This window comes from Paramisgurnus dabryanus, chromosome 15 (genome assembly GCF_030506205.2).
Source record: "Paramisgurnus dabryanus chromosome 15, PD_genome_1.1, whole genome shotgun sequence".
Classification (NCBI taxonomy): domain Eukaryota; kingdom Metazoa; phylum Chordata; class Actinopteri; order Cypriniformes; family Cobitidae; genus Paramisgurnus; species Paramisgurnus dabryanus.
In genome coordinates, this window is record NC_133351.1 from 31,846,412 (window position 1) to 31,862,358 (window position 15,947).

At 38.1% G+C, this 15,947-nt stretch overlaps 1 protein-coding gene across 1 annotated transcript; it reads right to left on the bottom strand.

The window, feature by feature from the left end:
• Positions 1-2,085: 2,085 nt before the first annotated feature.
• lims2 (LIM and senescent cell antigen-like domains 2) lies at positions 2,086-14,913 on the bottom strand. The gene is made up of 10 exons (XM_065293107.2): positions 14,543-14,913; positions 11,409-11,568; positions 10,683-10,749; positions 8,856-8,976; positions 8,417-8,566; positions 7,272-7,422; positions 7,052-7,144; positions 6,852-6,900; positions 6,459-6,534; positions 2,086-6,350 (listed from the first exon to the last, which is right to left on the bottom strand). Exons 1-10 carry the CDS (start codon positions 14,701-14,703, stop codon positions 6,212-6,214), a joined length of 1,167 nt encoding a protein of 388 aa, XP_065149179.1. The 5' UTR covers positions 14,704-14,913; the 3' UTR covers positions 2,086-6,211.
• Positions 14,914-15,947: the final 1,034 nt, after the last annotated feature.

A 15,947-nucleotide genomic window follows, 5' to 3' on the forward strand; every position in this document is an offset into this window, starting at 1 on the left:
GAAGAAGCTAAGCAAGTTAACCCACAAACGAAGAAGAAATAGCAACTTGTTGTGTATAATTTGAGAAGACCAGCAATGATGGAAGTAAATAAACAGCGACTTATGTTTCAGTTTGAGTTAAATCACTCCTCAACTTGGCTCATCTTTGTTTTTACCGTCTCAAACGGAAATACCTATGACGCAGTTTTTTTTACCTGACGGGAGGGTTTTTGATGAACCAATCACAGCGCTTACGGTCTGCGTAGAGCCGACGCGCTGTTAGAAATTTTGGGAGGTGTGCGTCAGGCTACGCAGAGCTACGCACAGGCTACGGATAGCCTACGCCGTAGGACCTACGCACGACTATAAATCGCCCTTAAGGCCCACCCATAGCAGCAGCAGCGATCACAACAACAATCACAGTGTGGTCCAGTGAATCTGTGGTGTGGGCCAGACCAAAGCTACTAAGGTTGCCCAGAGGATCCTAACGGGAGGGGCCAACATCCAATGATAACTGACAATGTTGACAAGAGATTATTGACTCTGCGGGTTGAAGTTGAAGGCAAGTCTGAACCTATGATGACTGACACTGGAGCAATTTACACATGCGTAAGTCCAAATTATACCACACACCTCCACCTGTCTGAAAATTTTGAAAAACAAGCAGGATTTTAAGGAAAAAACCCAGCTGACACTTCTGACTGCTCCAGTCTGTCTGTAAGCAAAAGCAAAACAAGTGACTTTAGCAAGATCAGCTTCTGAGCACACCCATTAATTATTAGAAATAGATGCCCTATTTAGATTAAAATAGCAGATATCTTGTTCCCCTGATGGAATTTATATTAACAGTAAGGCAGTTAGAAAAATTACAATGATGACACCACAAGTAAACTTATATTGGATAGGAAAATTTAGAATAGAATATATACATGATAATTACAAAATGGAAAAAGTTTGTGAAAGAGCAAATTAATAAACATAGAAGGTACAGTCTGAATTTTTACTGTATTATGATGTATGACCCCTTATGCAGAACAGATCTAGAAAAAGAGTGAATAAATGGGAAGGAAGGATAGAAAGTTCCCCTGATTTCCCCATATATAGAATAGGGTCCCAAGTTACCTGGAAAAAAAAAATTAAAGGATTTTTGACTCTACAGCACATGTGACTATTTTGCAGGCAAATAATTTTAGTATAAAGATCTTAGCCATATGATGAAAAATAAAATAGGGAACGCAGTAAAATTCTATACTGCTCAATTTGGAAGAGAGGAGAAACAAGAAAGTTGTGTGCACCATGGTTCTGGCAGTAGTTGCAACTGATAAGATACAGTAGAGATGCTTTGGCAGTCATCCCAGAAATACAGGCAGGCCTAACATCAGAAATAGAGCAGCTGATTCAAACTAATTTATGGAAAAGCTAAAACACATGTGAGTTTAACAAAAAATTGCAAAATCCGTAAGAATTAAAATAGAAAACAAGAGTAGGGTAACCATTGTGACAGGTAACAATAAAATGTTAGAAGCACTATTGAGGCATTAGGAGTTTTTAGTAGAAACAACAAGCTATTGTAAAACACCAATATTTTCTGTAGCTAAAGCTTTATTTTTGTTCATGATTAAAGAAATATAAATGATGTATTTGAAGATTGGCCAGCATAAGTTCCAGATCCACACACACACACTGTTAACGAGTATCCCTCCTGAAGTAAAATGCTTAAATTAAATTGACTTATGCTCTGCTTTCTTTAGTATTTACCTGGACGAGAAATGCAGAAACTTCACATTTACCTGCGAAGGTAAACAACTCACTTATTCTAGATCACTGCAAGATTTCCTTTTTAATTGAAAAGATCTAGTGCTGGACAATGCGCTATTCCAATATGTGGATGACCTATTCATTTACTATCTCACACTTGACCCATGCTGCAGAGATTATAAAAGTATTAAATAAATTATCTGAGGGGGGAGGCACAAAGCCTCTAGAGCTAAATTACAACATTGTTAAACATATTAAATATTTGAGAAGATTAATTGCATATAAGACTGAAATTATGACCCAGCAAATTAGAAGGCATGAATAAGGTTCTTATGCCACAAAGGAAAAAACATGACAAAGTTTAGCTTTAATAGGATAGAAGATCATTTAACAAAGATTGCATATCCCAAAAATCATTCATAATTCGGTGAAGCAACAAAATTTAAGTGCCTTACTTTCATTTTACAGCATTAATATTATAAAAATGAGACATAACTGTAGCCCCAATTGTGATGAAGATTTCTCACTAGATGATATTGTCTTAACAGAACTAATGGAACAGGGGAAATAAATGTGGGAAAAATTCCATAATAATTGTATCACAATTTGACATTTGGATCAATACAGTATATGTTTTGGCAAAATTGATATGTCAGAAGTTATTTAATCTGTGAGCTAAAATGACATTCGCAGACAACTTCACAATAGTACAGTCAACTAGGAATACCTGTAAAAACTAAACTATAACTTTTTCCTGTTACAAACAAAAAACGCTGTTGTAGCTGAATGTTTTTGGATATGTGGGAGAAATGCCTTACGATACACACTCCCCAGATAGTGAAAATGCTTGTGTGCTAGTTAACTTAGCCCAGGCCATTAGTATTTAAATGTGAAAATTATATAACCTTGTTACAAACCCCTGCTCTTTATTTTTGTGCAGTTTGTGTTTTTCTCTGTCCTAGTAGTGGTTGTCCATTTGGAAGGGGGCAGAAACCAATTATCTATGACACCTGAGGTATGACTATTTAAGAGCTGTTGTGGCCCCTTACAAAGGAGAGCTACCTATTTGTTTGAAAACCTTTCGTATGTTTGCATTTCATATGGTATCAAACAGTGAGTTTGAATTTGTCTAGTTAAACTAGCTCAGAGAAAGTGTGAGTAAGTGAGCTGAACCGGAAGACTTTTTCCTGTGTTTGTTATTTTTTTCTCGGAAGTTAGGAAAGTTTTAACTCAGGAGATCTTGTAGTTCAGATTAGTTAGCTCACTGTCCTGGCCTTATGTAAGTATTTAGCTTTGACTTTAGTAACATTATATTTTACATTAGTTTGTTTCGGTTACATTTTTATTTGAAAAAAAAATTGATTGATCGATTGATTATCTTTTGCTTCGTGATGTTTTTGATGTTTTTTCTGTTTTTGATTATTAATATGTTGGTACCTCAATTGGGTGGTAACAAACCTGATGAACATGTTGAGCCCTGACCACTTTATGATAGAATAAAAAGAGCATATCAAATTGCCAATTCTTTTATGATTGGATAGATTATATTGATCAGCCAAGAGGAATACCAAATGGTATCTGAATTCTAAATTTGGATTTAAATTCACACTGGTTTGGATCTGAATGGATTAATCATCTCTATTACAATTAGAATCAATTTATTACCTATACTGATGATCAAATGAAGCTGATAGAACAAGTAAGACTTAATGATGGTACTGATTTGAAAATTGATAACTGGTTTGTTTTTTTCCTGGGGAGCTTGGCTAACCAAAACCGATATTTCATGTTATATTGCAATTGTTGTTTTTTTCTTGCTCTTCTGTTGTGTTCTACCTATCTCCAGGTCTGTGGTGGCTAAGGCAACTGCCAAGCAGATGGCAGTACAAACAGGACTAAAGGGCGATTTATAGTCATGCGTAGGTGCTTTGCGTAGCTCTGCGTAGCCTGACGCGCACCTCACAAAATTCCTAACAGCGCGTCGGACCTACGCGGACCGCAAGCTCTGTGATTGGTCCACCAGAACCCCTCCCGTCAGGTAAAAAAAACTGCGTCATAGGTATTTCCGGTTGAGACGGTGAAAACAAAGATGAGCCAAGTTGAGGAGTGACTTAACTAAAACTGCAACATAAGTCGCTGTTTATTTACTTACATCATTGCTGGTCTTCTCAAATTATACACAACAAGTTGCTATTTTTTCTTCGTTTGTGGGTTAACTTGCTTAGCTTCTTCTTTTGTGACGACTTCTGCTGCTACTGTGGTTACACGCGTGATTACTGCCAACCAGCGGTTTCGCGTGTCTTTGCACGTCGACGCGGACGGCGACGCACAAGTAATATAAATGAAAACCGACGCGGAACCTACGCCGTCGCTGCTACGCCGTAGGACCTACGCACGACTATAAATCGCCCTTAAGTCTTCACCAAAGTCCTGACGGCCTAATGCTAAACATACATACTACATCGTTAGTTGACACCACACCACCAGCTGACAATACTTATGAAACTATGGATTAAAATGTTACATTCTTTTGTTTCTTTGTTTTCCATCTTTTTGTGATATGTTTGGTTAGTAAGGGAGGAAGTTTATAATTGTATTTCTTTTATTGTTTTTCAGTATTAGTTACAAATCATTAGTCCTGAGTAGGCAGGAAGTTAGAGAAATTTTGTTTTTATTAAACTTTGTTTTCATCTTTAATTTCCCCTCTTGTGTGGTGACTGTAGGTCCTGGTGTCTTTATAGATATAAAATCCAGGGGACAAAATGTCTAGCTCGACCGCACAACTGGGGACAATGTAAAGATGTGAAATATACCATATAATACACATAGACTCGTATTACGAAACACAGATATCGGAGCACAACTTCACCTCAACGACTACACTAAAGAGTGTCTCAGATAGCGCCCCTGGTGACCGGAAAAGCTAGAGGTTCCTCTGAGAACGAAGGTCCATCATTGCACAGCCACTGGAATTATAATCGTTGTACTAAAGTCACACACATCACCATTATATTATTAAAACTAGATTGTCTAGATGTTTTGATTACTGATATATTACACTACTGAACTTTTACTGCTGTATTACACTACAGTTGTATCTCTCTACCTGCACTGAATCTTAATCTTAAATTAATCAATATATTTACTACTGATCATGATTACTGGCTTATTTTGATTGATATACTTTCTTTCTGCATTCTTTAGTAATGATAAGTTTTACACATTTTAAAATGACTGAATTTGATTTTACATGTGTCTTTCTTTTTCTTAATTACAAATAATGAGATATTAATTGTTTTTGAACATTTTCATTTTTGGGTTCCTTTAGTATGTACAGGGTCCAAGAATCTTTTTTCCTTCTTTTAAGCTAATATACTCACTAAAACAAACAAGAATGGTGCCATTTTGGGAAGGTTTTTGGTTCTTGTTCCCTTAAGGGCGTGAGTGCTGCATCTTAACTGCGTCTGTGTTAGGATCTGCATGGAACTTTTGATCCATGAAAGCTCTTAGCTAGTGTAACATCATGTGCGACAACGTTCTGCTGCAGCACTCTCATTATGTGATGGTTTTCTTAAAAGTACCCCCTAATGTTTGATGGACTTAGAAGTCCATGAGGGGGGAATATATAGTAGTTTTTGTTGGGTATATTACTGATCATATGCTGTATTTATATTATATTAGGCCTAAGGCCTGTTGTTTCTACACAAGGCTATAAGACACCCAGTTAAACTTTCGTTTTCTCAGTTAACTTTCGTTTCCTAAAAAAGTCCAGGTGCAATCCTGCGACTATACCCCGATTGTTCTCACCACAATTATCTTGAGAAGCAAGGTCGAAACAACTGATAAACAAGAGTACGTCATTTTAGATTAGAGAATTCGTCCAGCTGTACTTCGCTACATTAACAATAAGGTATCTGTGCAAGCTAGGCCAAGGCCATGAAAACCAATAAGCAGAATATATCATTTTAGATATGAGGAAGGATTCAGCTGCACTTTTGCTACATCAAACAAATAAAATTAATTGTGGCAGACCGAGACCAATAAGAAGAGTATACGTCATCTCAGATAAGAAGTGTTTGATCTTACTGTATAAAAATGGAGTCAGATGTTGGGAGGGCAGATGATCTTTGAGTACCTCTTTGAGGGGTTTTGATTGTCTCACTTTGTTGGCTCGAGCAAATAAAGTAATTTTTGTTTGGCACCTGGAACCTTTGTCTCCTGAGTATTTTTTCTTATGAAGATTCAAGCTAAGACTTTTTGCCACAACACTCACCAAATCAACTGTGTTTTAATTTTACCTGGATAAAGTTAAAGATTTATGAAAATGATACTTTGAGTGAGCTATACAAGACATTAATGGTATCACCATGTTGTGTGCTTTAGAAACATGTCAAATCTACAGAACAAATCACAAGAGGAAGAAAAGATCCAGACCAAATCCAAACAAACAACAAACGTGAAGACGGATTACAGGTTACAGACAGATGGGAATTTTCTTTTTCTTGTCCTTCGAGTCTCGTTCACGCTTGGCCAAGCGTCTCTTCATCTCCTCTGGCACTCGTTCGTAGCAGCGCTTACACACTGGCTTCAGGTCGATCTCCACAAACTTATCCCTGAGCAATGAAAACGAAAGATGGAAACAGAGAAAGTTAGATGTTTATGAATAAATGGGTTTGAGGTAATGTTTATGTGTCTTTTTCTAGCAAAACAACAGTACGTACTTGAGAGTCAGCTTGGAGTTGCAAGTGGTACAGACAAAGCAGTTGACACACCAGGCCTTATTCAATGCAGACGCAACTTAAAGACAATGAAGACAGCAACAGCAATATCATCTCTCACTCCCTATATACACGACATCATGACAATATTACATGAAAATTTGTATTTTTAATTAGACATGTGCAGAATCTCCACATTCCTGTAATGTTATGCAACACATAGCAGTCAAAGTCTGAAATCAGACTTTTAATTTAATGACTTATGATGAGGGATTGGAAGTGCAGTAGCTGGACTGTGTGTTTCTGCTATACAGTTCATTATTATGTGAGTTTATTGTGGCAGTAATGTTTAATGTGAGACCTGCTAATAAATACATTCATGTCACACAGTCTCACCTTGTCCCTCAATGACGCGGTTGCAGTGGAAACAAACATCTCCGAAGAGCTACAAGGATACAGGATGTTCGTTTAAGTACGATGACCTCATATATAACAAAAGCTCAAGGTAATTCGATTATTTAATTCAACGCTCCTTTAAAACCTTGATTTGTGTGATTTTTAAATTCGTAAGAAATAGATATAAAATACATGCATACCTTGTTGTAGTGAGTCTCACAGTACGCCAGCCCTTTGCGTTCATAATGTTGATGACCGAGAAACGGTTTCTCACATTTAACACACACAAAATGCTGCAAACAGACAACAAGAAGGAAATATATAAAGCAGCAAACAATAAGAAAAAAGCATTCTGTAAAAACAAAAAGCAAAATTTTTGCTATAATTATATATGAATATGCAGCATGTGGGATGAAATACCTCAATATGCCATTGTTTGCCCATAGCGTTCACCACTCGCCCTTCTATGGGTCTCCTGCAGGCACCACAAATTGGCACACCCAATTTATCATGGCACGGGAGACAATAGAGTTCACCCTTAAGTTCCCTCGCATCAGCGCTCAGCTCTTTACTGCACAAACACACACACACAATAACAGTAACTCTTCCCATGGTAATATTTCATTACATTTCTTTGGTTATCATTTTTGTTGCAGGGACATGTTTTATGTATATTTTCTTTAATAAATCTTAAAAGCATTCATTTGTGTATGACACTGTGCACCATCTCTATATAAGTTTTTATCTTGTCTAACGGTCTATGGAAGACTGTGCTTGCAGTTTGAGAGAAGTTAATGGAGTTAACTATAAAACTGACATCATCAGAAAAGAAACGCCATTCCAGAAAGGAAGATCTACAGCACCACTTGTGTCTAGAAGGGATACAGTTATGGCCAAAATCTCATGAAATCTCACCAGATGGGCACTTTTCGTCCTAACCCTACATCCAAACCTAAGCCAACATCTTGTGAGATTTGGCTGTACAGTACCTGTATCCCTTAATCCAGAACCCTCAGCACAGGCCCGGGGTGGGTAATTGGGAGAACCGGGAGAATTCCCGGTGGGCCGCTTAACTTTTGGGCCGTTCCTCTGCATGGGTTGTACCATGTGAGGGAGTTCTTTTTTTGTAGTGAATAAGTGAATTGTTGTTTAATTTTGATTTAACCTTTACATTATTGGTTAACCCATGGTATTAATGAAAACTATACACAATAGTATGAGCTGAACTGTTGCTTCATTTATCCAATTTGGAAAAAGTGCTAATTTGGAATTAGACCATGGAAAACGTGGGCCTTTCTTGGGCCTGAAACTCCTGGGCCAAAAAGTGGCCCCACTCCGGCCCTACCTCAGCATGCCTACTTCCAGCGGCCATTGCTTGCATTGCATGAATTTTTCACGGCAAAACCAAGTAGTTGTAAATATGCTCAATTTTGATTTCATGTGGACTTTAAAATATAAATTTGGGCAATGGTTACCATATTTTTCACATTTTTGAACTGCAAAATGATTCCTGTATCTGTACAAACCATTTCAGGCAACCACAGCTTTTTGTGTTCAGCTCTCACCCGCAGTTGTAGCAGCTGAAGTGATCAGGGTGGTAAGGGTCATTCTTGAAAATAAGAGGAAGCTCTTCAATGATGGTGTGACACCTTTGACAGATGTATTTTCCCAGACCATGAGCCTTCTCGCCATTATGACATGGACGACACAGATGTCTGTCAGAAATCAGCAGAAATCCTTGAATTAATGAAATATACATGTTATATCTTTAATGGTATGGTGTAAAGAAGCCTATTTGATATATTTGTAAATGAGTTATACATTAGTAAAAAGTATTAATCACATTCCCCCAGTTGTTCAGGTGTGTATGTGTGCACTAATTCCTGGGATGGGTTAAATGTAGAGGTTACATGTTGGGTATATACTACGCCATTTATTTTCACTAAAGCATTAGATTGAGCGGTCTGAGTCAATCTTGTTCTGTTCACCTGTTGAGAAACTAACCTGCCAGCATTCTTCACAAAGCCCACGTCAGCAAGAACCGTATGACAGATATCACAGCAGAAACAGTCCGGGTGCCAGCTGTTGTTCAAAGCCTTTATCACTCGACCAATGATGAACTCTCCTGAGAATGCAACATTATTTTCACAACAAACTGACCTGATTTATATGTGTGGGATAAAGACATATTTTTTTATGTTATACACAAAAGAGAAATTGTACTTCCACAAATTACGTAGCTACTTAAGTGAATAATTAGACAAGACATATTGATTTGAAATAATTTGGCATCAGTGAGGTATAGTGATTACATGAAAAAGAGATGGCGTAGTGAAGTAGGATGGTCAAGATCTCATCTCTTGCACACTTTTTATGCAACATCCCTAGGACCCATTATACAATCACATGGTTTCTCTTACCACTGCTATGCTGACAATACTTAGATCTTCTTTTTTCCCAGCCAGATGATCCCATTGTAGAGGGAGCTCACATTGCAGCCTGCCTAAAAGACACGAGGGAGCACCACCTCCAACTTAACCTAGCCAAGAGTAAATTTCTTGTCTTCTTGCCCACCCTATGGTGCCACACAACTTCACCATTAAACTTGAGGCTGCATTACATAACACCAACCAAAACTGGGTGTTTTCACATATACACTGTTTAGGTCGGCCCAAATGACGTGTCGCTCTGAGTACAGTTCGTTTGGGTCAGTGTGAACACAACAGCCGCACTCGGGTGCGCACTAAACGACCGCTCCGAGACCGCTCTAAACAGGTGGTCTCGGAGCGGCTGTTGCCGAACTCTGGGGCGACCCACCTGTGGTGTGAACACTGCTGGACCTCGGGCCGAACCAAATACAGGAAGTTCTCCACATGTTTGAGCCACTGGGCTTCCGTCGTGACGTGAGCCGGGTGTTATATTGTGGGTTAACAACAAACAAGCCAATCCTGGTCCGTTGCAGAGATTCGCAGTCTCCTTTACGTTTGAGCTGATGATTTTATAAATGCATAGCTGTCCTCCACACACAAATAGTGACATTACGGGCTTTTTAGCAAACGGCTCCGTGAGAAAAACTGAACACGGACCGCACTAACTAAAAAATGATACAATGTATTTTGGGGCGCTCTGAGGCCGCACCACGGTGCGCACCAACATATATGAAAACCCTCTTAGTGTAGTCTTTGATTACCATAACTGACATTCGCTGAACACATCACAAAGACAACTTGGTACTGCAGATTTGCTCTATGCAGTATCAGAAAGATCAGGCCCTAACTGAGCATGCATGAGAACTTCTTGCCCAGGCCATGGGTATTTTAAGACTGGACAACTGCATTGCACTGCTGGCTGATCTTCCTGCACAGGCAATCAAACCACTTCCTTTGATTCAGAGTCCAGAAGCCCAAATCCTATCTATAGTATCCAGAAGAACGGAGTGTAATCAGTTTTAGGTGGTTTTATCAGGAATAACTGACATCAGAATGTTGCCATTGACCAATCACAGTCAAGTTTTCCAAATGCATTTATTATACAGGAGGACTAATATCCAGGGGTGTAAAGTACCAAAGTCACTACTTAGTAACTGGGTAAGTTGCACTTTAGTATTATTTACCTGAACACTTTTCTGCTTTTCTATTAAGGTGCTCAAAGTAACATAGGTTTATTCTCTTAATTTCAAAATACATTTCTTACTGTCTGTTTCATGTTCATTTAACTCTAGTCAAATTCCCATTACTTTAAGTATAGATATATGTTTAAGTTCTTGTTTAAGTGTCATCTTTTCTTATCTGTCAATCAATACACATGAGTATAAAGCATCAGTGAACTCACCACACTGCTGACAGCAGGGAGCAAACAGAATTTGAAAATCATGCTCACAGTATTTTCTGCCTTCAAACTGCAGAGAAAAGAGAGAAAGCAACATATCAATATCTTTTCGGTTAAATCCAGCAGAGAAACTGGAAATTAATATATCTGAAACACAATGATACTCAGATCAGATCTTTCATTCCTAAGTAAGTCTATTAGATCAGATTTGTGGTTTAAAATGCTTCAAAGTTCAGAATAATGTGTTACCCTCTCGGGTAAGTTAAGGTGTTGGGTTAGAGGAGGGGTTAGTCTTATGAATGTAGTCTTTTGGTGTCTGTGGGAGGTAGCAAAATCTGACAAGGTAGCACAAATAGTTAAAACACTGCCAAGAACAAATACATTGACATGTCATAACCAAATCTATCCCGAGTGTTGTCATAACTGAAATATCTAAATGTAAATATATATAGCCTTTCAGTTCGCTCTTGTCTGTTGTCATCTGAATTTAGTTTATGTTTATTTTTTCGGTATTTCTCAGCTGTGGGGCAGGAATGAAGAATCAGATTTCTTTTCTCAGATGACTGTAGGAGATCGATCTGTTCATGTGCCCTCGGGTCATTGTGTATTTTAATGATGCTTGTTTTAGAAAATGTCTGAGCTGACTTGAGGCAAAGTTTAATAGGAAACATTTATAATGTACATGAAAATAATTATAAATGTATTGTTGTGTATGTTGTGTTTTGTTACCTCATAAAAGAGTCCCTCCTCTAACTGTTGGAAACACTGCGCACATGTGAAGCACTGCTGATGATACAGCTCACCGTTACTGTTGACAATCTTCTCAGTGTGAGTAAAGCCGCTCCTGCAGCGCTCACAGATCGCATTGGCCAAAGCATTGGCCATGTTGCTGCGGACACAAAACTATCAATTATTTCTGATCGCTCATATATCAGGTTTAGTGGCGGCCAATGACTTCTCTTCGTTGCATCATGTGAACCTATGTGCATGTCAAAATATGTGCCTGGTGCACACACATCGAAAGAGTTTATGATAAAAGAGACGCTCATGTTCACAAAATACTCGCAAGACACTAATTTAAACAATAAACTCTGATTACATATGAGATTAAGTGAGTATTTAGGAAAAATGCATTAATGCATGGGCTTACCATGGGCTTAAGCCTAGGGCCCCGGGCTAAAAGGGGCCCGTGATGCCGAAAAAGGCTTAACAACCGCATTTTATAATTGTTTATAATTCGACTGTTAGACAGCCTTCTCCTATCAAAGCATTGAATCTTCTACTATTCGGGTCACCCCTAGCTAAGACTATGCGCATATGTTATGCAATGATATTTGTGTATATTGTAAGCATTCTGATCACTTATGGTTTAAATATTTTGTTATTGCATTTATTCCAGCAAAATAAAAGGTTGACAACTTGCACTTAGTGATTATTAAGATTGTGTGAATGTAGGCTGCAATTCTGGTGGATGAAGAGCCCCACAAGAGGTAAAGCCCAGGGGCCCCTTACAGTGTTAATGCGGCCCTGTTTATCATCAACCCCTTTCGTAGCGTCTGCAACAGACACGTATTTTGACATGAAGTGCAATGCCCATAGGTTCACATGACACGCCGAACACATATTTTGACACAATGAGCCACACAAGACGGGCTAAATACATGTTGTGAAAAAGAAGTCACCTGGCTCCACTGATCAGGTTAATATACTTAGAGATTTGTCATTCCAAGAAGAAAAAAGTTATTCAAGTCCAGTTTACTAACCCAGGGGCATTACTCTACATTAAAGATCACAAGCTTTATCAGCTCTAAAGAAGAACTCTTACTGGTAAAAAACAACACACTTTATAAATAGTTTTGATAATTCAATAATTTGTTATCATTTTTCATAAATATTATTGTTCACAGACTATGAGCACATTTACACCTGGTATTAAGTTGCGTTTTGGTCGATGGCATCACAAGTGGACGAGAGAGACACATTCACGTTTACACCTGGTATTTTAATCCAGGTTTTATCAGTGATTGTCTAACCCTTATAAAAATTAACCATGGTTTTATTGTGGTAAAAGTGTAGTAACCATGTTTTTTTGGTGTATTGATCACTATCAGCAAAACCATGGTTTTACTACACAAACCATGGGTTAACTATGGGTTTTTGTCAAAACCATGGTAATTTTGTAGTTACTATAGTTTTACTACAGTAACCATGGTTTTTGGTTTTAACTGTAGTAAAACCATGGTTAATTTTCGTAAGGGGAAGAACACTGTACGCTGTGTGTTTGCACTAGAAGTTAGGACTGATGGAAAAAACATTGTTCACAAAAGACCGTACCCAGCACATTCGAGTTATCGCGAGTGGACGAGCTCAAAACGTTCCACACCCCGTTAACACCTTTATTTAGCATCGTCCACTTGTGATGCCATCGACCAAAACGTCATCTTAAACAGGGCCTATGAGCAGTACAAACACTGACAAACTGATGAATACAGAGCCCAACTAAACTCAATCCATTCAACCAGAGAAACTTTATTCACAGCTCCATCACTTTATAACACATTCATCTGTTAAAAACTTCACTTAAAAATGAGAATCACCCGCATGCTGTCCCAGATGTATATGATATAATTTCTTCAGCTTCAACATGATAGTGACGTGTGTATTTTATATAAAAACCTTTATTTGTGTTCAGCCAAAGAAAGGTTATCACACAAATCCTCTTTGTTAAAGTGGACATTTCACAAGACTTTTTTAAGACGTCAAATAAATCTTTGGTGTCCGTAAAGTAAGTATGTAAAGTTTTAGCTCAAAATCCCCACAGATAATTTATTATAGCATGTTAAAATTGCCGCTTTGTAGGTGTGAGCAAAAATTTATCATTTTTGGGTGTGTCCTTTAAAATGCAAATGAGCTGATCTCTGCACTAAATGGCAGTGCTTTAGATTAAGGGGCAGTATTATCCCCTACTGACATCACAAGGGGAGACACATTTTAATGACCTTTTTCTAGGTTGACAGAAGCACTGGGGACCCAATTATAGCAATTAAACAAGAAGTCAAATTTTCATGATATGTCCCCTTTAAGGTCTAAGGTCAACAACAGTCCACTATTCTTCAATATATTTTACACTGAATCATAATCACTTCAATCACTGTTCACTACAGACGATCACTGTTGCACTCCCTTCAATGATAACAGACAGATTACCATTCAGATTCAGATTAATAAGAACTGACCTCAGAAAGCACCAATGCTCTTTCATAGAAGAATGAATGGAGTTTTACATATGAAACTATTGATGATGAGACATGTTGTTCAAGTTCATGTGAAAAAAAAATTAAATCCTTTTGCAGATGTGAGTGAACAAGTAAACACACAACAAGTATTACATTTGAACAAGTTAACTTTTAATGTCTTATTTCAGTTGTTGTGTTTACTTTTAAATAGACATTTTTTGTGATGGCTTTCTCTGACTGTCAGCACTATACACATATCACTGATTCTTTAGATGAGGGATAAAACTCATTATAGATGTTAGTTTATAATCACTGACAACGGACCGTTTAATTATTTGAAAATAATGCACACACCCAAGGGTGGTAATGCAACACAACGCCACGTGGAGAAATCAAAGGATCTGAGTAAATTTTTTCTCTTATACAACAGTAATTACTCTGGTGGTTATTTTAAGACATTGAATGTTCAGCCAGGTGTGCATTTATATAAAAATAATCAACACCTGTGGTCTGCGGAACATTGTCTCTAAAAGTTTATCACCACTGAGAATTGAGAAAAATATTAAACATTAAAATGAATTGAAAGTTAAGTGGTTTGTGTAATGTAGTGTAGATGTGAACACTCACCTGCGCACGTAGAAGTCACAAAACTCTTTGTAGACTTTCACGTCACTCCGTCGTCTTTGTGATTTTATCACAGGCATCTCGGATCCCTCAGAAATCTCTGTGTACTGAAGGCCGTTGTCTCGGCCCAGCTCGCCGTTCTCATGTTGTGTTGACATATCCATGATGATATCCGCAAGAGATTTGACACTAAACTTTCACTAAATCCAGAGAAGTTGTGTGAAAGCAGTGAAGTTAGTAAGAGACCGAACGAACGAGTGACTGAAAGACAATAATAGACAGACTGTGAGGGTCTCGTGTGTCTCTACACCCCACCCCAAAACCTCCTGTCATCTGTCAGTTACTCATCAGATCTTAACCAGATCATAGTAAAACGCATCTACAGTTCACCACTCATGTCTTATAAATCACACAGATTTACACAGAAATGTTTCATGATAATAATATAAAACTACAAAGAAAGATCAATTCTGCTTCTCAGTGATAACCTGCTTGTCAATTCTGTTTTTTTCACCATCATATAAATGAAACCTTTAGAATATAAAACAACAACAAATCTGTTTTTACACACACACACACACACACACACACACACACACACACACACACACACACACACACACACACACACACACACACACACACACACACACACATATAAGTTTTAATAGTCGTCCTCTTCACAGCTCTATAAATACACCACACATGACATCTCCAAACTTGGCTGTTCCCTCTGCATGATGTAAGCAGTCTGGGCTAAGTTGGGAATTCGGGATATGCAGAGAAAACTCCACCCCTCGAAATCTGGCTTTGTTTCTTCTTAAGTGTTTCAGTGCTTCTGCAGTACACCGATGATCCACAAAACTAAAAATACCTTCAGTACAACATAACACATAAGCAGTCAAATATTAGCAGCCATTTAGTGTTTAAACATCACTTAACGCAGGGGTTTTAAACTATAGGTCTGGACTCACTGGTGGGTCTTACAGTGGGATCGGGATTTCTTTAGCATTTCTAAATTTTTCTGCAGATTTCTCTCAAACATCCAGCTAAATACTCCCAACACTTCAAAGCAGGGCTTTGGACAATGGTAAGTAATGTCTATATCAGGGGTGTCAAACTCATTTTAGGCTGAGGGCCGGATGGTAAATAACGCCATGATGTGAGGGCCGGATATTTTTTTTAAACCTTAGTGTGCTGATAATTGTGTTAATATTAAAGGCGGAGTCCACGATGTTTGAAAAACGGTTTGGAAAAGGAGACGGGCCGACTACCAAAACACACTTATAGCCAATCAAATCAAATCAAATGCCGGGTTGCGTATGTGTGGGGCGGGTCTATCAACAGAAGGTCCAGATTCTATTGGGGTAGGGGCGTGTTTGTTTAGGCGATTTCAAATATCAACACT

What these genes read in the sequence shown, in the direction of transcription:
- lims2 (XM_065293107.2), bottom strand. Translation starts at nt 14,703, where the DNA reads ATGGATATGTCAACACAACATGAGAACGGCGAGCTGGGCCGAGACAAC. An exon ending in GTGAGACTCACTACAACAAG is followed by an intron (nt 6,901 to 7,051) that starts GTATGCATGTAT and finishes GTATCCTTGTAG; the next exon opens with CTCTTCGGAGATGTTTGTTT. An exon ending in AACTCCAAGCTGACTCTCAA is followed by an intron (nt 6,351 to 6,458) that starts GTACGTACTGTT and finishes TTCATTGCTCAG; the next exon opens with GGATAAGTTTGTGGAGATCG.